Genomic DNA, 23165 nt, shown 5'->3' on the forward strand with positions numbered 1-23165 from the left:
AAAAAGATGCGGAGAACGAGGCGGCTCGGCGAGGTGGGAGCTACGGAAGAGGATGGAGGAGGTGAACGTGGTGGGTCCCAAGTAAATAAAAAATATTTTTAGAATTCGTGAAGAGACTAACCGATGTATGAGTGGTCTATTAAGTTAGTCTACAAATGATGTGGCTTGGCTATTAGCCAAGCTTATTGGGCTTGCTCAATGGAGACTGCATTTAACGTTCGTTCTACAGTGGAGTCATGGCTGGCTGGCCCGCTGGCTGCTGGCACGCAGTTACTCGGGCCGTCAGCGACGAGACACGACACGAGCGTGCGCGCCCACCGCGGCTCGTACGGACGCTCGTGTTGCACGCGCCGCGCACTCCCCAGGGTCCCCACCCGAAAACCCCATCCACCCACCCCCACCAGGCCACCACCACAGCACCATTACGCCTTGCCGGCCGCCGCGCCGCCTCCAGTCCCAATCTCCCTCCCGCGCTGGACAGGACGCAACTCTATCCCCGCCGCGAGCAACAGCAATGCTCCGGCCGCTCCACGCTACTACCGCCGCCGCCGCGAACTAGGCCCTGCTAGAAGCTTCCGGGGGGATGGACCCGGCCACGCCCCTCCTCGCGCTCTCCAAGGCCGTCTCCTCCCGCTCCAAGCCCTTCCTCCTCCGCCGCGGCGCCGTCGGCGGCCGCCTCCCCGCGGCCGCGCCGCTCCGTCGCCGCCTCCCCGTTGCCGCCACCGCGTGCTCGTCCGCGCCGCGGGGCCTCGCCGTACCGGGCGACCTCCTCCTCCTCTCCCTCGCGCGGCTCGCGCTCCGCGGCCCGGGACCGCGCGCCGCGGCGGCGGCGGTGCCCCGGCGCTGGTTTGCGAGCGTCTCGGCCGCCTCGCCCCTCGCGTCGGGTGGTCCTCCGCGCGGTGGAGGCGGTGCGGGGAACGGTGATGGTGGGGGCGGCGGCGGCGGCGGCGGCTGGAAGCGGCCGCGAGCTTCCCAGGGGGCGGGTGTGACGGAGGAAGCGGCAGGGAAGGGAGCCGATGTCATCGTCCTTGACGTTGGGGTATGCCTATTCCGACCACTATACACTCACTATTCATCGTTTCTCTAAAAAAAAGTAATAAAAAACATGTTTACGGGGTACTACTACTTGGTTGGTCCAACACCTTGTAATGAGTGCACACGGATTGACACTGTGATTTGTTTGTAACTGTTTTTCTTATTTAAATTCGGACCGACAAACATTATCATAGAATTAAAACAAACATCATGAATTGTTCAGGTAATTTTCTTGTGTTTTCAATTATAAATCAACAAGTGAAGCACCGCTGGTAGAGCCCACCGAATATCTCTTGTGTTGACAACCCTTCTAACAGCGCTGTGTTTGGGGCAATTGCACGAATATCCAACCAAACATTCCTTTTCCATTGTTTTTGTAAGGCAGGTTCTGTACTCAGAATGTAACTCTGATAATGAATGAAGAGGCTCTTGGTCATAAAAACCAACCAAACATGTAACTACTCAGTTTCAAACTGTTTTTTACTAGGGAGGGAACCTAGTAGAGTTCTTTTTGATCAATTGACAAGTATACTGTTTGTTAAACATGAATACCGCTCCATTATTGGTGGTGTTCAACTCTTCATGTAAAATTTTGCACCCAGGTAGTACTTCTTCATCTCAATTGGATCATAATAATAAATAATACCATGCTAATGATTATTCTGAATTAATAGAAAAAAATGACAAACTGCATTTCGGTCCATATTGTCCTTACATGCTTCTATTTCTGACCACCTTGTAATATGTAATTATATTAGCCACTTGATTAGTTTTATTGCAGGGAATGTCATGTGGTGGATGTGCAGCAAGTGTAAAACGCATTCTGGAGAGTGAGGTTAGCTAAGCCAGGATCAAATGTAGAGCTTTCGTCAAAAGCATATTAGCTCTCTAGTTTTGCTTACAAGTCTGTATGTGCTTGGATGTTTTCAGCCCCAGGTGCAGTCAGCAACTGTTAACCTTGCCACAGAGATGGCAGTCGTCTGGGCAGTGCCGGAAGATTGGGATGCTCAGAATTGGAAGGAGCAGTTGGGTGAGAAGCTTGCCAGTCAGTTGACGACATGTGGTTACAAATCCAATCTTCGAGGTAAACGCTGCTATAATGGATCAAGTATTGTCAAAGCGCAAAAATAATACTTTTTAATTGGGAGTGATGTATCAGTTTGAATAATGGGATAACATTGTTTGAATAAGCTAAAATAATACCTTTTTCTCTTCACTAGAAAATATTGGCTTGGTCAAATGACCATAAATTAAATCTCTTAAGAATTTTGGCGCCCTTCTGGACATTGAATGAAAAGATAATGGTACTTCAAGATTCTTATTGCTTGTCAGGCAATCCTGTCTTAATATACATGAATACAAAGTCTTCTTTGTTCACATTGTACATTGTACACTTTAGGACATATGACATGCTACATATCTCCACATCGGCTTTCCCCTTTAGGGCTTGTTCGGTTTGAAGGGGATTGGAGAAGATTGGAGGGGATTGGGTGGGAGGGATTAATTCCCCCACAAGTCAAAATCCCCTTCAATCCCCTTGGGGAGGGGATTAACCAAACAAGCCCTTAGTTAAATATGAAACCTTCCCCAGATTTATTGCTATATTTAGTCTCATGCAATGTCTATTTTACCTGCAGATTCTTCGAAGGTTAGATCACAGGCAGTTTTTGAAAGAAAGATGCATGAAAAGCTTGAACAACTGAAACAAAGTGGTAAACTTTTTGGATGACAAAGTTATCATCAATTTGCAAGCTTCTCCCACTCCATGATGCTTGTTTTATTAATAGCATAGTTCCAACTTTATAACTGACATGTGCTGATCTTTCTTCTAGGTAGAGAACTTGCTGTATCATGGGCATTATGTGCTGTTTGCCTTCTGGGACACATTTCCCACCTCTTTGTAGTTAATGTGCCATTGATGCACCTCATTCATTCCACTGGATTTCATTTGTCTCTTTCAATATTTACATTTGTCGGTCCTGGTCGAAGACTAATAGTTGACGGCCTAAAGAGTCTATTCAAGGGGTCTCCGAATATGAATACACTGGTTGGTTTAGGTGCTTTGTCGTCCTTTGCAGTCAGCTCAATTGCAGCTTTCATCCCAAAGCTGGTAGGTGCTACTCTTTTTTTCCAGAAAGACTTCTATTATTGGTCTGTTGCATGCCGCATGATATCCAAATAAATCCAAGCAAAAGTGTTGGGAAGTTCATGATCTTGTAACCTCATTCCTGCTTTGCAAACATTGTTGGGCAATTTCACAATGCAAGTTCCTTTAGTTACACTCCAGCTCTGTATAATATGTATCGTTAGTTTGCATCACATATGGCCTCAATGTGCCGATAGTTTGTTTATATCATTTGATTTTTCCTGCAGGGGTGGAAGACATTTTTTGAGGAACCGATTATGTTGATAGCTTTTGTTCTTCTAGGGAAGAATCTTGAGCAGAGAGCAAAGCTTAAAGCTACCAGTGATATGACTGGACTGCTTAATATTCTGCCCTCTAAAGCACGCCTAATGGTGGATAACGATGCTGAGAAATCATCATTGGTTGAAGTCCCATGTGATACTCTTGCTGTTGGGGACTATGTTGTAGTGCTGCCTGGGGTGAGTACGACGTACATAAACACTGGTGATATTGAAATATGGTTTTTAGTATTTTTTTTGTGTCAGCAATTAAGTTACATATTCACATCGAAATTCGTCCTTACGATGGAATTTACTATGAATGGTATGATTCTTGCACTGGTCATGTTAATATGATCCTTTGCTTATTCATCATATAGGATCGCATCCCAGCTGATGGTGTTGTCAAAGCTGGAAGGAGTACAGTTGATGAATCAAGTTTGACAGGTGAACCCATGCCTGTAACAAAGACAGCAGGGGTATGTATCTCTAAATTCTTTTTTTTTTGGGTTATCTGGCTTGCTTAATTCAAGTGATATCTCAGTATTAGCATCTTCATATTGTGCTAAATAATGATGATTCTACTCCTTTCTTAGACAGAAGTATCAGCAGGAAGTATCAACTTGAATGGTAAACTCACTGTTGAAGTTAGAAGACCTGGTGGTGAGACTGTCATGTCTGACATAATTCATTTAGTTGAAGAAGCCCAGACAAGGGCGGCCCCTGTTCAACGATTGGCTGACAAGGTATATACATATTTGCATATATGAACTGATTCCTACTGTTATGAAAACTAGTAGAGTAGTAGTTTAGACGTATGATGTTCAAAGCTCAGTTTTATCCTGCTGACCATATCAACCATCTCTGTGGGGTCACACTCATACATTTACATAAATGTTAAAGATAGTGTGAATATCATGGTGAACATTAGTCCATGAATTCTATAGATCATTTTACAAACTATGTAGTAAGTACTGCAAAATATGGGTGATTGGTTGTTTTTTACTCATAATTCTGATTAATATTTAAAATAGTTAGTTCTAAACCCGAGCTTGTAAAGCACTAGTCCCTTTTTAGATACTCAGTGCATTCCATTGCCTGTTAAGTTTCTGATCAGTAGAAATTTTGGTTCTTACTATCTCATGTTGGTGCTTATGGAATCTATTTAATTTTCATATACTGTATTCTGGGCGTCACTGCTGGATTATGGCTGCTATTGGTGGTGTTTTTCTGTGGATGGGTTTAGTGATAGTCTTAGAGAGCCTATTGTTAGAATATATGTGCTGTATGTGTGCGTGATGGGCCTGGCGTCCAGGCCCATGGCCGGCTCCTTGCCGTGCCTAGATGATTGTTGGCTTTAGAACACAATAACCAGGTGAGCAACCTGCTCACCTTCCTCTCCCTCTCCTTGACTCCAAGATAGAAGAAGAGCTGAGCTCCTCTGCACACACACACACACACACAGCTCTCTGCGTTGGCTGAGAGTTAGAGACTGGAATGTGGCAAACTGAACTGCCTTTTCTCATTGCATTGCACTCATATTTATACACCATTTGCTACCTACTCTAAGGTGCTAATAACTTCTATCATTATCTGAACATTAGTGGCCTAGAGCCATAAGTCAACAAAGGCTGCAAGTCAACAAAAGCTGCTAGCAAACTGCAAACTTGCCTTGCTAGCAAACTGCAGACTTGCCTTGACTTAAACAGATAAGGGACAGCTGCAGATTAAGTCCTACATTACTTCCCCTAATCCTGCTGCTAGCCCTGGACCTCATCCATGCCGATCATCTTCCTCAATTCCGAGAACCGAAGACGCCCGAGCGACTTGGTGAGGATGTCAGCGAATTGCCGTCCGGTGTCGACGAACTCGATGACAAGGTGCCCCCCATCGACGCAGTCCCGAAGAAAATGGAACTTCACATCGATATGTTTGCTTCGGTCGTGAAAGACGGGGTTCTTTGCCAGCGCAATGGCCGGCTGGTTGTCCACCTTGAGTGCTGGCGGGCGAGCTTCAACGCCAGTGAGCTCACCCAACAGCCGGCGCAGCCACACGACTTGGCACGCCGCGGTGGCCGCTGCAATGTACTCCGATTCACAGGTTGACAGCGCCACCACCTTCTGCTTCAGTGACTGCCAAGCCACCGGTGCGGTTCCAAGGGAGACGAGCACACCTGTGGTGCTCTTCCGTCCATCCACATCTCCAGCCATGTCCGCATCGCTGAACGCCGTCAGCTGAAGCCTGCCGTGCCTGGGGAAGACGACGCCCATGTCCAGAGAGCCCTGGACGTAGCGCAGCACCCGCTTTGCCGCTGTCCAGTGGTCCTCCCGCGGGTCTTCGAGGAAGCGGCTCACATACCCGACTGCGAACGTGATGTCCGGCCGCGTATGTGTCAGCCACCGCAGCCCGCCGACGATGCTCCGGTAACGCGTTGCGTCCACCCTCGCCGCCGTGCTGTTCTTTGACAGCTTGATCCGCTCCTCCATCGGCGTTGCCATGGGCTTGCAGCCCGTCATCCCGGCCTGCTCCAGCAGCTTGAGCGCATAGGCGCGCTGGCCCAGCGCGATGGAGTCCCTCCTCTGCTTTACCTCGATGCCGAGGTAGTAGGAGAGTGTGCCGAGACCGCTCATCTTGAAACGAGCCGCCATCTCGCACTTGAACTCTTCAATGTCCTGCGCCCGAGCTCCGGTGACGATCAAGTCGTCCACGTACACGCCGACGATGAGCTCTTCCTTCCCCGTCGTCGTGTGTACAGCGCATGCTCGGTGGCGCAGCGTGCGAACCCAAGCTCATCCATGGTGGTGTCGAGCTTAGCGTTCCACGCCCTGGGAGCTTGGCGCAGCCCATACAGAGCCTTCCACAGCCGGAGCACCTTGTGCTCTGCCCCCGGCACCGCGAAGCCCGGCGCCTGCTTGACGTAGACCTTCTCCTCCAGGTCGCCGTTCAAGAACGCCGATTTGACGTCGAGGTGATGGACCTGCCAGTCCTTTGCCGCCGCAAGAGCTAGCAGCAACCGCACCGACTCCATCCGGGCCACCGGTGCGAACACCTCCTCGAAATCAATCCCTTCACGCTGCACAAAACCACGGGCAACGAGCCGAGCCTTGTGCTTGACAATGGCGCCATGCTCGTCCCGCTTTACCTTGTAGACCCATTTCAGGCCAATCGGCCGGCATCCCGCCGGCGGATCGACCAGCTCCCAGGTGCGGTTGTCCTCGATTGACCGCATCTCCTCCATCATGGCCTTCCGCCAGTCCGCGTCACGCTCCGCAACCGCGAACGTGGCCGGCTCCTCCGCGCTCATGAGCATGAGCTCTGGATCGGTGAGACGCGAGGCCAGCCCCGGCAGCTCTGCATCACCGATGACGTCGTCCACTCGCCTGAATCGGAGCTCCTCTCCGTCGTGGTAGGCATCCACGAACTCCGAGTAGGAGGACGGGGGGATGCGAACTCAGGATCCGCCGCCGCTGTCGGGGTCCCCTGTTCTGGAAAAACAGGGGAGGCTGGGGACGCTGAACTCGCCGCGCCAGGACTTGGCGGAACCTCCGCCGTGCCAGGACTTGGAGGCTCCACCGCCTCCGCTTCTGGCTCCTGCGCTGCCTCTTCTGCGCCACTCCGGCGCTCGATCACCAGCTGCTCGACGACGAATTCGCCCGTCAAGCCGCCGCCGGACCCCTCTGCTTCCCCTGCCGCGGGCGTGCTCCAACTCCATGCCGCCGCCTCGTTGAAAACGACATCCCGGGACACCACCACCTTCTCCCGGGCCGGGTTGTAGAGCCGATAGGCCTTCGTCCCATCTTCATAGCCCAGGAACACCATCTTGGTGCTCCGATCTTCAAGCTTCCCAAGGCCTGGTTTGACGGTCTTCACGTGCCCGATGCAGCCGAACGTGCGTAGGTACGAGACGTTTGGCTTACGCCCATACCACGCCTGATACGGCGTCATCCCCTTCAGGGCCTTGGTCGGTGAGCGGTTCAAGATGAACACCGCCGTGCTCACCGCCTCGCCCCAGAATTCCGCCGGCATCGCCTTCGCCTTCATCATCGAGCGTGCCATCCCAACGATGGTTTGATTTCGCCGCTCGACTACGCCATTCTGCTGTGGCGAATATGGCGCCGTCAGTTGACGCGCCACTCCCTCTCCTGCGCAGTAGCTGGCGAATTCCACCGCCGTGAACTCGCCACCACGGTCGGTTCTGAGGACGCGCAGTCTCTTCCCGGAGTCCGCCTCTGCCCGCGCCTTGAAGCGCCTGATGGCCTCCGCCGCCTCATCTTTGCTCGTCAGGAGCTGCAGCCACATGAACCGACTGCAGTCGTCCACGAGCAGGAGGAAGTATCTCCGACCACCATGCGTCGCCGGCGTGATGGGCCCGCACAGGTCTCCGTGGACCAGCTGGAGCACCTCCTGCGCCCGGTACTTGGCCGCCTTTGGGAACGGCAGACGCCTCTGCTTCCCGGCCAGGCAGCTGTCGCAGAGCTCGTCGACGTGCTTGATCTGCGGCAGCCCGGTCACCATCTTGCCTAGGCGTCCAAGCGCCTCGAAGCTCAAGTGGCCGAACCTCCCATGCCACAGCCATGGTTCCTCCGTGCACGCCGCCGCGAGACACACCGGCTGCTCCACCTTCAAATCCAGGAGATAAAGCCGGTTACGAGAACGTGTTACCTTGGCGAGAAGACGCCGTTCCCGGTCCCTGATGCTTAGTACTCCGGCCTTGATGAGCACCTCCGACCCGTGCTCATCCAGCTGCCCCATGCTCACGATGTTTGAGCGCAGCTGGGGAATGTAGTACACGTCCTGGAGTGCGCGGTGCTCGCCGTTGCGGCACCTGAAGAGGACCGTGCCCTGCCCGCGGATGATGACCCGCGAGCCATCGCCGAACTTGACCGTCCCGGTCTTGCTTTCGTCGAGGTCAGAGAAGGCGGCCCTGCTCCCCGTCATGTGGTTGCTGGCCCCAGAGTCCAGGTACCACCTCTGCTCCAGCTCGTCGCCGATCGCGCCCAGCAGCACCCGCGCCTGTGGCTCGTCAAGGTTGACGGGCTGCGGCGCAGTCCTCTGCTCCGTGTCCGCCTCCTCTGCTTCGCCATCCTTCAGCGCGCAGTACTGCGCCATCAACAGCGCGTGGTCGTCGTCGCTCTCTTCTTGAGCTAGGTGGGCCTCCTCCTTCTTCTCTTTCTGCTCCGGGCACTCCTTAGCCCAGTGCCCGATCTTGCCGCACTTGCGGCAGGCATCGAGGTCGAAGTTCTTCTTTTTCCCCTTCCCGCGCGGATTCCCGCGCGCCTTGTTGCCGCCGGCATACCCGCCGCGGCTTGAGGAGTTCTCCCCAGTCCGCCGCTTCATGCGCGCGTTCCACTCCTCGGTGAGCAGCAACTTGCCGCTCTCCTGCCTCCGCTCCAGCGGCGCATCAGAACGCCCTTCGGCCAGGCGAAGTCGACCGACGACGTTCTCGAGCGAGACCTGATCCAGGTCCAAGGTGGCCTCGATTGTAACCGCCATCTGGCTGTACTTGGCCGGGCACGCGCGGAGCAGCTTGCAGACGACGTCCTCCTCCTCCAACTTCTTCCCCAGCGTTGCTAACTGGCTTGCCAACGACTGGAGTCGGAGCGCAAAGTCCTCCACAGCCTCGCCGTGGCGGAACTTCAGGTCGTCGAAGTCCCTGCGCAGCTGCTGCGCCTTGGCCCTCTTGGCTCGATCCGAGCCAACTCGAAATGAAGCCAGCATGTCCCATGCCTCCTTCGCCGTCTTCTTGTTGCCGATGGCCTCGTGGAACTCTGGTGGCGTGGATGACAGCAGTGCGTCCATGGCCTGGACGTCTTCATCCTCTTCTTTGGTGCCGACTTCCACGGCCGTCCAGAGCTTGCGCGCCTTGAGCCGCCACTTCATCAGCACCACCCACTCGCCATAGTTGGTGCGAGTGAGCTGCGGCCAGTCCCGCGAGCTCGTCTCCCGCACCGTCCTGATCACAACCTCCGAGACATCCTTCCCCTTGTCGCTTGCACTGGACGCCGGGGAGTTTTCGCCAGCCATCGTTCAGCCGCTAGGCTAGAACGACACCGTACGGCTCTGATGCCACTTGTTGGCTTTAGAACACAATAACCAGGTGAGCAACCTGCTCACCTTCCTCTCCCTCTCCTTGACTCCAAGATAGAAGAAGAGCTGAGCTCCTCTGCACACACACACACAGCTCTCTGCGTTGGCTGAGAGTTAGAGACTGGAATGTGGCAAACTGAACTGTCTTTTCTCATTGCATTGCACTCATATTTATACACCATTTGCTACCTACTCTAAGGTGCTAATAACTTCTATCATTATCTGAACATTAGTGGCCTAGAGCCACAAGTCAACAAAGGCTGCAAGTCAACAAAAGCTGCTAGCAAACTGCAAACTTGCCTTGCTAGCAAACTGCAGACTTGCCTTGACTTAAACAGATAAGGGACAGCTGCAGATTAAGTCCTACAATGATTAGGATAGGCAGGTTATCCCCTGATTGGTTGTGATTCTATAAACCTATCTCAGGGCTGCCTATATATGTACACATGTATTGTTACCCTAATCAATCTATTATTCCACGCAATCTCAATTGCTCTCATGGTATCAAGAGTTCAGGTCCTACCTGAATTCGCTTCCGCAACCTAGGCGTGCAATCTCTGCTGCGCCGGAGGGCAACTTCTCCGGCGCGCAGCACCCCTGCTGCGCCCTTGGCGCGCGGCTCTCTGCTGCGCCGGCGGCCCCTCTCCCCGGTGCGTGAGGTCCTCTGCTGCGCCCCCCTCCTACCCCGATGGCCGGCTTTGCTCCTTCCGCCGCCCCAGATGCGGATGCCGCCAAGGCCACCGAAGAGGCGCGCGCTGCGCGCAGCTCCGCGTGCGAGGCCGCCCTGGCCCGCGCCACCAAGGTTGAGGAGGCCGCCGCCGCCGCCGGACGGGAGCGCGATGCCGACGCTGCCCGTGCCCGCGAAGCCCTGGCGCTTGCCGCCAAGGAACGCAAGGAGGCCCCCTACCTCCGATAAGGAAACAGAGCACAGCACCCCCTCGGTCGTCTCCGAGCCCCCCCCCCCCCCCCCGGCGACGTCAACGCCGCCCTACTTCTTCACGAAGCCGCTGCCGTCCTCAACCTTCACGCCCAGGCCGTCGCCGTGCAGAACATCCGGAACCTTGTTCCCATCGTCCTCGACGTCAACTCCGGCAACTACACGCGCTGGCGCGAGCAGTTCCTCCTCACCCTCGGCAAGTATTCGCTGCAGAACCATGTCCTGCACGACTTCTCCGCCCCCGACTCCCCTGATTGGAGTCGCATGGACTGCGTCGTCCGGTCTTGCCTCTACGGCACCATTGCCAATGACCTCGTCGACGTTGTCCTCGAGCGCCGCGAGCGGGGCGCCACCGCTCGCGCCACCTGGCTCGCCATCGAGTCCCAGTTTCTCGGCAATCGGGAGACACACGCCCTCTACCTCGACGCCCAGTTACGCAACATCGTGCAGGGTGATCTGTCCATCACGGACTACTGCAAGCGGTTCAAGCACATGGCTGATGCCCTTGGTGACCTCGGCGAGGACGTCTCTGACCGCACATTGGTCCTCAACGTTCTCCGCGGCCTCAACGAGAAGTACGCCGCCCTCAGTCGCCAACTCCGGCGCGCGCATTCCTTGCCCACCTTCCTCGAGGTGCGCGACGACCTCCAACTCGAGGAGCTCACGGCGTCGCATCAGGTCACGGCTCCGTCTACGGCGCTCCTCACCGCCACCAGCGCCACTGCACCCCTGCAGCAGCCCTCCGCCCCAACCCAGGAGCCCCCAACTGCTCCAACAACAGCAGTGGCGGCGGCCGTGGTGGCAACAAGTGTGGGGGCGCCGGGTCCTCTGGAGGCTCCTCCAAGCAGCGCCGCAGCAAGCGCGGCGGCCAAGGCAAGGACCGCAACGTCGACCAGGGCGCCTCCGGCAAGAGCCCTGCTGGTGGTGGCTCTAATGGCGGCCATGGCTCTGTCCAGGGCGCAGGAGGGCCCTGGCCTTCCTTCTACAATCCTTGGACTGGGACCATCAGCATGTTTCCCGGTCCTCGCCCGCCTGTCACTCAGCCTCGACCTGCTGGACCCCAGCAAGCCCTTGTGGCGTAGCAGCAGCAGGCGTTCAGGCACCACTTATGGGACAGCATGCGCCTTACCTGGGGCAACAGGCGCCCCTGATCCCGCCAGGCTTCTACAACCCCATGACGGGTTTGCCGTCATCCTGGGATCAGCAGTCGCTCGCTTCGGCCTTCAGCACCATGTCTCTCAACCAGCCGGCATCTACTGACTGGTATTTTGACTCAGGTGCTACCTCTCACATGACTTCAGATTCCAGTTCACTCTCCTTTTTATCTAGCCCGCGGTACCCTTTTCCTTCCTCTATTGTTGTCGGCGATGGATCCCTTCTTCATGTCACCGCAACTGGTGCAGCACACCTTCCTGGTTCATTATCTCTTAATAATGTTCTTGTTTCACCAAAACTTATTAAGAATCTCATCTCTGTTCGCCAGTTTACTACTGACAACAATTCTGTTGAATTTGACCCTGTTGGTCCTTCTATGAAGGATCTGGAGTCGCGGAGAGTGATCGCCAGGTGCAATGGCTCTGGGCCGCTATACCCCTTGCACCTTCCCGCCGCTCATGCCCTTGCTGCCACCTCCACTCACTCGCTATGGCATCAGCGTCTCGGTCATCCTGGTCATGAAGTTTTGTCCAAAGTAGCTTCTACAGTTCCTTTTTGTAATAAAGAACCTAGCTCCATATGTCATGCTTGTCAGCTGGGGCGTCATACACGTCTCCCGTTTCAGTCGTCAACTTCTCGTGCGTCCAGTATTTTTGATCTTATACACTGCGACTGCCAACTTGTGGACATTTCCTATTGCTAGTGTTTCAGGATTCAAATATTACTTGCTTATACTTGACAATTGTTCTCATTACCTCTGGACGTTCCCCCTGCGGTTCTGTGGCAGAACCAGTTTGAATTACACCAGTTTGAGTGCACTAAACATCTAAAAGCACCTCAACCAGTATAATCATTGGTCTGTCGGGTAAATCCCGATGAAACCACTTGAATATCGGATCGTAACACAAGTATACATCCCGCGCGAATGCGAGTTAGAGATACAACAATCCCACAATATTTTACATCATATAGATAAGAGGTAGAAATTACATCAGAGTGAAGCTAGAAAGTTGAAGTTCTAGCTTAAGTAAAAGGGAACTTTAAAAAGATTTTACAGCAACTAAGTGTAAAGGAGAAGTTCTACAGCGGAAAAGAAAACACATTTATACCAAACGTCGTAGGATTGATGTCATGGTAAGCCCAAGCATGACATCATTCAGCCAAGTTATAGCTGGTTGAAGATGGATCCCATTCCAAATACCAGCCAGGAGGTAAAGCACTAGGTCAAGTCAAACTAGTGTTTGGGTCTTCCAAAGTTATTCCTGAAAATAAGGTTACAAGCAAGACTGAGTATACTAATACTCAGCAAGACTGACCCGTCTAAGGGTGTAACATAACCCTTTAACTAGACATGCAAAGTTTGTGAAGGCTCTGGGGTTTCTTTTGCTGAAAAGCAACAAAGAGTAGGTCCTTAAATTCAAATTTTAGCTTTCAGATTCTAATTTCTTTAACCATTCTAGGTTTGCACCTATCTATACAAACATGGTAGAGAAATTATTTGCATCCAACAAAATTGAATATCATCTTGTTCCACTTCTTACTCTATGTAGCAAAGAGATTAAGCAGTTTCAATATCCGTGAGCGGCGGAACAGTTCGAACCGAATTTCAATCCTTGCAAGGTAAACCTAACACACATACTTGGAGTACCGTCGAGTCACTCTCAAGCAACCGTTTGCTTCACATTCCGGTTCATGGACAGAACCACTCTCCCCGACTATAGGGCACCCACCTCGTCCCTCATAGTCGCAGTGTAGCGCTACCAATTCCGTTTTATCCATTTTATTTATCTTATCCCTAAGAAAGAGTGGCAGGTATGTCCATTTGCCGGGCCGAGGAGTTAATAGGCTTGCCGCTTACCCATAATTCACGGCATGTGGCTAGTACTTTCAAATGCTTAACACCGAGCACCACACACTGCGGTCTTAGCAAATTTTATCAACACAGACGGATTTCAAATGAAGTTGTTGACCAAATCCGTCCATGGTCCTTATAGTGATTGCATAAAGTAAACAATCAACTCCTATAAATCTCGCGAGTGGCAGGAAATCACCCGACTTTTACCCCCGCGCGGGAAATCGCGACGCCTATACCCCCGCGCGGGAGCCCCCAACCCTGCAACGCGCCAAAACAGAGAGGAGGAAAGAGAGGAGAGGGGGGAGAGAAGAGGGCGGCGGCGGCACCTGGATTCCGGCGGCGCGCGGCCTGCCGCTCCTTCCTCTGCCGATTCGAGCGTCCTGCTGCTGCTCCGCAGCCTCTGACCTCCGCTCCGCCAATTTGAGCTGTCGCCCGCCTGCATCTCCGCGGCTTCCGACCTCCTGCTGCTGCTGCTCTGCTCTGCCTCCTGCTGCTCCGTGACCTCCGACCTTCTGCTGCTGCCCAGAGGTATATCTTCTCTTTTTCTCCCCTTCTTTGCTCTTCCTTCACCTCGCTCCGTGCCGTCCGGCCCTCTGCTCCGCCCGTCCGGTCCCCGTCGTCCGGCCTCTGCTCAGGGAAGGAGGGAGCTCGGGGAAGGGGGCAGCAGCGAAAAGGCTGAGAAGAAAAGGTCGGATCTGTTTTTCTGTTCCCCGCCGTCCGGCCTCTGTTTTTCCGTTCAAAGCATGGTGCCCTTGTGGATCTGTTCTTTGCCTAACCTTTAGTTATTTTATTGATCTATGCGGCTGTGCCTTTGTGATCTGTGCCTCTGTTTTGATTATTGTTTCTGCCATGCTTTTACTAGTTTATTAGTGTGTGCTCAGATTAGAGATTAGAGTACTGGAGATTAGAGTCCTGGAGATGGAGTAGTGGAGGTATGTTTGTGTTACTCCATCTAGATTAAGGCATGTGTATGGCGTCGCCTCGCCGCGCGCCATACTCGCCTAGGCGTCTGGAAGGGGGTGAGTCGCCACGCCTCGCCTTCCGAATTGGCGAGGTGCTATGCAGGAGGAGTTCGATGCCCTCTTGGCCAACAGCACGTGGGATCTCGTTCCTCGACCACCTCGAGCGAACATTGTGACTGGCAAGTGGGTTTTCAAGCACAAGTACAAGGCAGATGGTTCTCTCGAGCGCTACAAGGCACGCTGGGTGTTGCGCGGCTTCACACAGCGCCCCGGCATTGACTTCTCCGAGACTTTCGGTCCTGTCGTCAAGCCAGCCACAGTATGGACTGTCCTCTCTCTGGTGCTCTCCCGCAGCTAGCCTGTTCATCAGCTTGATGTCAATAATGCCTTCCTTCATGGTACTGTGTCTGAGACGGTCTACTGCGCCCAGCCTTCAGGTTTCGAGGACTCTGATCATCCTAATTATGTGTGCCGGCTTAATCGTTCTCTTTATGGACTTAAGCAAGCCCCTCGTGCTTGGTACAGTCGCTTCGCCACATATTTGTTGCAGCTTGGGTTTGTTGAGGCCAAGACCGACACTTCACTTTTCGTCTATCATTGTGGCAGCGACACGGTTTACCTGCTGTTATATGTGGATGATATAGTGCTCACGGCCTCCTCAGCTGGTCTGCTTCGCCGTACCATTGATGCTCTTCAGTGGGAATTTTTCATGAAGGATCTTGGTGAGCTTCATCATTTTCTGGGTATGCATGTGCAGCGTTCTGGTGGTGGTTTTCTCCTATCGCAGAAGCAGTACATGTTGGAGATTCTTGATCGAGCTGGTATGTCTGATTGCAAGCCTTGCACTACTCCGGTTGACACCAATCCCAAACTGTCCGCAGTTGATGGTGCTCCTGTAGCCGATCCGACGGATTTTCGCAGCCTTGCCGGTGTCTTCCAGTATCTCACTTTCACCAGGCCAGATATTGCTTATGCCGTTCAGCAGGTCTGTCTTCATATGCATGACCCGCGTTAACCGCATCTTGCTGCTCTTAAGAGGATTCTCCGCTACATCAGAGGCACATTACATCTGGGTCTTCTTCTACGACCATCTGCTCAGTCCGATCTCCTGGTTTATTCAGATGCTGATTGGGCTGGTTGTCCAGACACTCGCAAGTCAACCTCTGGCTACGCAGTATTTTTGGGCGACAATCTCATCTCGTGGTCCTCTAAGCATCAGAACGCTGTTTCTCGCTCGAGCGCCGAGGCTGAGTACCGAGCAGTGGCAAATGCCGTCGCTGAGGCTTCCTGGTTGCGCCAACTACTTGTTGAGCTGCACGTTCCTTTGCGTCGCACGGCCCTGATATATTGTGATAACATCAGCACAGTCTATATGTCTTCGAACCCCGTTCAGCATCAACGCACCAAGCATGTGGAGATTGATCTACACTTTGTTCGAGAGCGTGTTGCTACAGGAGACGTCCGCGTTCTACATGTTCCTACCAGTTCCCAGTACGCCGACATATTCACTAAAGGCCTGCCTTCTTCTGTCTTCACGGAGTTCAAGTCCAGTCTGAACGTTCAGGCTGCCGACGATCAGACTGCGGGGGCGTGTTAGAATATATGTGTTGTATGTGTGCGTGATGGGCCTGGCGTCCAGGCCCATGGCCGGCTCCTTGCCGTGCCTAGATGATTAGGATAGGCAGGTTATCCCCTGATTGATTGTGATTCTATAAACCTATCTCAGGGCTGCCTATATATGTACACATGTATTGTTACCCTAATCAATCTATTATTCCACGCAATCTCAATTGCTCTCACCTATCCACATCACTATTGTGACCTGAATTAGTAATAGTTTTACTCTATGATCTAATGTTAGTTTTTTGGTTACATGGTAGGTTGCAGGGAACTTTACATATGGAGTCATGGCACTTTCCGCTGCTACTTATATGTTCTGGAGTATTTTTGGTTCACAACTTGTACCTGCTGCTATCCAACATGGAGGCGCAATGTCTTTGGCATTGCAACTTTCATGCAGTGTTCTGGTAATTCAAGGGGCATAGGTTTTAACACCCTTGCTTGGAAATTTTACTTTAAACGAATGGAGTTTCAAGTTGCTAAAACTAGATGGCTAGTGTATGAAAAAGTGCAAATTCTTTATTTGAAAATGATTACTTTCATAAAGGAGATGTATGAAATGAAGGGATGGATTACATGACTCATTTTAGGATTCATGTGTGTTAAAGAATACTTTAGTTGCATGTTGATGCTTTCAGGAGCTACACAATAGTATGCAAAATCCCAAACAATTTTTTATGCTTTGACTTGTTGATGTTGGATTGCCATGTGCCCTTTTCTTTTAAAAGAGAAAGAAATGCCATTCCATGGTACTCATATTTTGGTGTCTATTTTGTAAATGGACTATACCTCTTAATATTGATCTTCGTTTGCAGGTAATTGCTTGCCCTTGTGCTCTTGGGCTTGCCACACCCACTGCTGTACTGGTATGAAACAAAGGATATGACACTTTTTTTTAATATCTATGGCATCACTATTTATTCAGGTACCATTTTTCCAGGTTGGTACTTCATTAGGTGCAACAAGAGGACTACTTTTACGTGGTGGTGATGTTTTGGAGAAGTTTTCTGATGTTGATGCTGTTGTGTTTGACAAGACTGGAACTTTAACAATTGGTAGACCTGTGGTAACTAAAGTAATAGCTTCCAGAGACAGGGGAGATGCAAATACAAAGTTGAGTGTCTCTTATGTACTCCCTTGGATTTATATTTTGTACTTAATTACACTAGGTTTACATTCTGATATACCTTGTTTGGACTTTACATTTGATTGAATACCTTTCTGGAAAACTTGCCTGTGAATAGGATGCAGCATCATGGAATTTCCAATGTATTTCCATGGATAAGTTCTATATTTTTCATGTATTATGCTGGGTAAATTTGTCTTAATAGATTAAAAATGAAGATTATTTCTGAGATCTTCCTGTTGACAAACCTCATTCATCATCAGGGATTTTGGGGACAACCAATGGACAGAATCTGAGGTTCTGAGTTTTGCTGCTGGAGTAGAATCAAATACCAATCACCCGCTTGGAAAAGCCATCATGGAAGCTGCAGGAGCTGCCAACTGCATCAGTATGAAGGTAGTCATAGCAGAAATGCACATTTAATGTGAGCTTAAAATGATCTAAGTATGAACTAACTGGGTTTTGTACAAGTTATATGAAGCTGTTTTAGGATAAATGTTCTTTTTCACTTGAGTTTTGACTATATCTGCTGAACTGCTATCTCATAGTCAACAATGAGTTGTTTCCCATGCTTGCTCCAGATTTCTGCCATATTTTCTTGACACATTGTTATCTTTATTTCATGCATCTATGTTGGAATGGGTATTCCATGTTTGTCTTACCATACTGTTTATTCACTTGCCTTTACTTGTGTATTTTGTCACAGGCAAATGATGGATCCTTCATGGAAGAACCAGGATCTGGTGCTGTGGCTACCGTTGGTGAGAAACAGGTTGCTGTTGGAACATTGGATTGGATTAGAAGGTACAAATGAGCATCTTATTCTTCAGCTATGCCCTATGCTAAATTCACTAACAATGTGGACACTTTTAACTGTCTCTTCTTCCCATTATACCTTATGTCAACAATGCAAATTGGTTTGGAGCATTATGGCAACTATCTGCTATTCTGCTCCAGTATACTAGCTATGGCAAGCATGATTGTATGTTGCGTCAATGGAAGTTTGTTCCCTAGTTAAAGTTGCAATATTTCAGGCATGGTGTTGTTCACAACCCCTTCTTAGAAGCAGAGCATTTTGGCCAGTCTGTTGCATATGTAGCAGTGGATAGTGCTCTAGCTGGTCTAATTTGTTTTGAGGATAAGCTCAGAGAAGATTCTCGTCAAGTTATCAAGACCCTATCTGAGCAAGGAATTAGTGTTTATATGTTATCTGGGGACAAGGAAAGTGCTGCTATGAATGTTGCTTCAGTTGTTGGTATCCAGGCAGACAAGGTAATATCAGTGAAATTTTGTTAATGTCTTTTGTTCTTGTGAATGATAAATCTTTCCCAGATTGCTGTAGTTGAGTGGCATAATGCTCTGCAGTATGTGTCACTAAAGTAACCAGAAGAACGTATTACAGAATGGCATTAAACTAACCAGGACATGCTATAGGTTCCTTGCTGTCTCTTTTGCTGTTATATGCACCAAATATCATCTCTGCAAATCTTTGAGATACACTGCTGATTATGGTTTTCTATTAATTTCAGGAATACTGCAGATATTTTACTTATTATTTATTTATTTTGAAGTATCTGAAATATATGAATGCATTTGTCATCAAGTTATCATGTCATGCACTCCCTCCTTTCGTTTTTCATAAGGCGTGCATGCATTCCAGGATACAAAACTTCTTAATCTTCAAACCAAGGATTAGCCTAAGAATTTGTAGATTACTGTACAAATGTAGTACAATTGGGTTCATATTTGAAGTATTTTCTTATTATGTCAATTTCACGGTCATGAATAATATAATTTAGGAAAAAGTGTATTTTTCATCCCTCAAGTATTGAAGAAGTGTGAAATTCATCCCTTATATTTTAATTGGTGCAAATCGGCCCCTTAACTAATTGAACCGGTGCACCAATCATCTCCACCTCGGTTTAACACCGGTTTTGGCCACGTCATTCGCTGACTAATTCTTTAGCTCGCGCAGGCTGTAGGCGTTAGGGTATTTGTTAGGAAGGACGAACGAGGCTCCACCGACAGTAGCCTGTTTCTGTGGACTGACCTAACCATATAGCACGTGGCATGCTCTCATCCATATCTTTACACTTGCTGTCGTTCTATATCTCCTGGTTCTCATCGAACAAGAGAACAGAAGCCACAAGCTCATTCTTCCCCAACTCATCCATGGCATAGGTGTACACAGATTCATGGAGAGAGGTACGGAAGGAGGGTGCTGTTAAGCCAGATGCGTATTCCCTCTCTTGATTTTCCTTCCTTGGCATTCGATTTGGCTTCTTCCTTTGTTTATTTGGAGTTCGTCACTGGTCTCACATGAGGAAGGAGAGCAATAGAGCTTTAATTAGTACAAGATGGCTCCGTGCGTGCTGCAGGAAAAATTGTATGACAACCTCTCTTAGATTATTCATCTGTTTTACCAAAATTGAATGACTGAAATATAAACGAGGCTAGCTTCAATTTTATTTCTGTTTTATCAAAACAACCTTGTCACTGACTGAAAGTTTACTAATTGAGTGACAAAACCTCTCCTTAATTATTGATCTGTGAAGCCTGTATCTTCAGCGAATGACGTGGCCAAAACCGATGTTAAACCGAGGTGGAGATGATTGGTGCACCGGTTCAATTAGTTAAGGGGCCGATTTGCACCAATTAAAATATAAGGGATGAATTTCACACTTCTTCAATACTTGAGGGATGAAAAATACACTTTTTCCTATAATTTATAGGTTATTAATGGTCAAAGTGTACCTTTGAAGATGCGCTGGGTCAAACTGCACCTAACATTTTGAGTAGGAGCGAGTAGAACAAAGGATGTAACTTGCAAAACGACAAATATGTAAAATCACTTAAATGTTACTCTGTTCTCATTGCCATCTGCTTGAAAGTATTTTTCTCGTTGTGATGGGCACACATCCCTACTTCATATGATAATAAAATGAGTGCAGTTTAGAATAGTTCGTGAGTTTACAAAAATGAAAATAGTTGGAAGCAGGTTCATAAATAGATAGCCAAACTATCTACCTGGAAATCTGGTTGGAACCAATTGCACCACAAAAGACACCGTGTTAAAAAAACTTTGTTGTCTCTTTCATTTGGATCGTTTTTGTTAGCTTGATTTCCTAATTACCATCTCTATTTTTTGCTTATCTGTGTAATGTGGAAAAATGTGTTAGGTTCTTGCTGAGGTTAAACCACACGAGAAAAAGAAGTTCATATCAGAACTTCAGAAAGCACACAGGTTAGTCGCCATGGTTGGTGACGGCATTAATGATGCTGCAGCACTAGCTTCAGCTGATGTTGGAATCGCAATGGGTGGAGGTGTTGGGGCAGCTAGTGATGTATCTTCAGTTGTACTTATGGGCAACAGGTTATCCCAGGTAATTCTTTCACTACAGTTTGGAATTTTCCATAGCAAATCAAGGTCACCGCAAAATTGCAATATTCTTTACATTCAACTCCCTTTGTGCCTGGTCCCCTACCAGTTTCATTCGTATATTTACCTTGAAAATCCATTCTGATTGTTTCTCACCTTGATGCAGCTTGTTGATGCTTTAGAGTTGAGTAAAGAGACCTTGAAGACGGTGAAACAAAATCTTTGGTGGGCTTTCCTGTACAACATTGTATGTTTCTATCTTATCTCTTTTTTTTTCTTTTTTTTTTGAAAGCACCCAGGAGCACTGGGGAGTTATGTAAGATTTCGGGCGCTCACATTGACCGGACTCAACGCAAACGAGATTGCCCGAGTAGTCTCGGAACGCGCCATACTGCAGCACTCACACCACCCCACACACACACCCCATGCATGCTACAGTACCCGGGTGGAAATCCTGAGTCGAGCGATGCTCGAACTCAGGACCGGTGGCCTCCACACCTGGAGTGCCCACCGCCCGAGTTAACGCTCGGTTCTGTTTCTATCTTATCTCTTTGACTCGGCTCTTTGTATCATGGTGACAGATTAATTTTTTTTAGAAAACAATCATTTCTTCTTGTTTTCACCTTTCTGGAATTTTTTTATAGAAATAAATCAAATAATATGAAGTAGAAAAGAGAACAAATTAGTTCCACAGTAGTTATAAATTCCACAATGTCTACCATATCTTTAGTGTGTTATAGGCTGTTAACTATACATCCTCACCAACATGCTCGTGGACATAAATTTTAAATTTCTTGTCGTGTGTATTATCAACTTAGATTAGAACTATAGGGCCTGGTCTGATCTCTGATTGCTTGACCTCATTTAGTTAATTACTTTTCAGGTTGGACTACCCATTGCTGCTGGAGCATTGCTCCCTGTTACAGGGACGATCCTGACTCCATCAATAGCTGGAGCACTAATGGGTTTTAGTTCTGTCGGTGTGATGGCCAACTCATTGCTTTTGAGGGCGAGACTGAGTTCAAGGCAGAAGCTAACCAGCCAGGCTGAGACCAGGCAAGAGCCACGCAAAACCATTTCTAATGCCCTATCAGATACTAATGTTGAGGCGGAGAAAAATTACTCCTCGAAATGGAGTACCTGACTAGGTGGTTCAATATCAGAACATATTCTTCATTTGTTCATGATGATTTGAACGCTCTTCATTAACACGGGCCACAGGAAGTACATAATGGTAGGGTGCCAGTGCCACTGTTTGCTAAACTAGTATGCATAGAGGAAGGTTGAATAGTGTGTTCTAGCTTCTCTAGTTCTTTTGGTCATTGATGGCAGTCGTCAGTTGAACAAAGCAAGCAGATGAGATCACCTCCCGCTGTTTGGTGGTACCTGTCCCACTGTACCAACCTTTCATAGCCGAACACGGGTTTTGTTTTAACGAACCACACCTGCGCTGTAATTTGTATTTGCATTTCTGTTCTGCCTTGCTTTTGTATGCTTCTTTCGTTCATTTTTTTCTCAGCCCTCTGGTTCTTTTTTGTTAATTGAACCTTGGTTTGCGTGCTGTTTTTAGTGGAGTACGTAAATCAAACTTATAATAGCTTTTACTGTGGATTTAAGTTTCTTGATAGCTTAGTACTCACTGCTAAAGCACACTTTGGTAAGAACAGCCAATGAATCCAGTCAAATTCCGTTACTGATATGCATTTCGTACCGTGCTGAGCGTAGGATGGAAAGAGCCCTTTGGATCGTGGAAAACGTAGCTGTTAAACAAGTGGAAACAGACAGCTATTTTTCTCGGTCAAAGTTGAACCTCCATATTAGGTTCCCATAATAATCCCACAATCAACTCTTCACAAGCTTCTAAACTAACACATTTACTCGTCATGCTGTTGTGCCTACACGTAGATAAAATTCAGGTTGCCGAACAACCATTTGCTTAAGACCCTCTATTTTCAAATAAAAAATCAGTCAATCTATAAGCTACTTTTTAAATCCCTAATTAAAACTAACAGGATCTCACGCAGCTGGACCTAGCGGGAAAACAGCCATGACAAGAGAGAAATTTTTTACAATAACAAAACAGTAGTTTAATATCAAAACTCGCATTAGAGTGATTTCAGTGTAAGAGAGCTTGTTAGGTTCACGCCAAACATTACCACAGCAAAGGTAAGGCGCGCCATGATCTCCTTGGCTGAGGTTTGATAAACTTCCACAGTTGGTTGCCAGTGTGGATTCAATTTTATCGTACTCTTTTGCAGCCACAACTTCCCTACTATGATAAGGCTAGGGGACTGGTTCCTATCTATCATTGCCATGGCAACGCCAAAATTTAGACACTCTTGAGTTTGGTTGCACAGTTGCTTTTTGCAACCTTTTCTTAGAAAAATGGCCCAAATTTTGGCTACTAGTATTGCTTCAAATTTGTGGTCCATGCTTTCTTTGGCATCAACAAATTAACTAAGGTTAGATATGGTGAAGCTAGGCACCAAACAAACAAACCCAAAGCATCAAGTCCAACTAAACGTACTACAAAGGATAACATATTCAGTTGATCTGGCACAACCATGGTTGACGTTACATGAAAAATACTTGGTATACAACTGTCT

At 49.0% G+C, this 23165-nt stretch overlaps 1 protein-coding gene across 3 annotated transcripts; it reads left to right on the forward strand.

Annotated features, from left to right (window-relative positions):
* The first annotated feature begins 427 nt into the window (after positions 1-427).
* LOC120678867 (copper-transporting ATPase PAA1, chloroplastic-like) lies at positions 428-22156 on the forward strand. Of its 3 annotated transcripts, none has more exons than XM_039960285.1 (17): positions 429-1039; positions 1817-1870; positions 1966-2119; positions 2673-2747; positions 2868-3145; positions 3409-3639; positions 3819-3917; positions 4035-4184; positions 16315-16461; positions 16870-16920; positions 16995-17167; positions 17444-17576; positions 17887-17984; positions 18215-18452; positions 20360-20563; positions 20726-20806; positions 21443-22070. In XM_039960285.1, exons 1-17 carry the CDS (start codon positions 584-586, stop codon positions 21701-21703), a joined length of 2883 nt encoding a protein of 960 aa, XP_039816219.1. In that variant the 5' UTR covers positions 429-583; the 3' UTR covers positions 21704-22070. The 3 variants fall into 3 exon arrangements, with proteins under 3 accessions (XP_039816220.1, XP_039816219.1, XP_039816221.1); XM_039960287.1 differs by having other exon boundaries at positions 945-1039; positions 1806-1870; XM_039960286.1 differs by lacking the exon at positions 16315-16461 and having other exon boundaries at positions 428-1039; positions 21443-22156.
* The last annotated feature ends 1009 nt before the right edge of the window (positions 22157-23165 follow it).

The sequence above is a fragment of the Panicum virgatum genome, chromosome 6N (genome assembly GCF_016808335.1).
Source record: "Panicum virgatum strain AP13 chromosome 6N, P.virgatum_v5, whole genome shotgun sequence".
NCBI lineage: Eukaryota > Viridiplantae > Streptophyta > Magnoliopsida > Poales > Poaceae > Panicum > Panicum virgatum.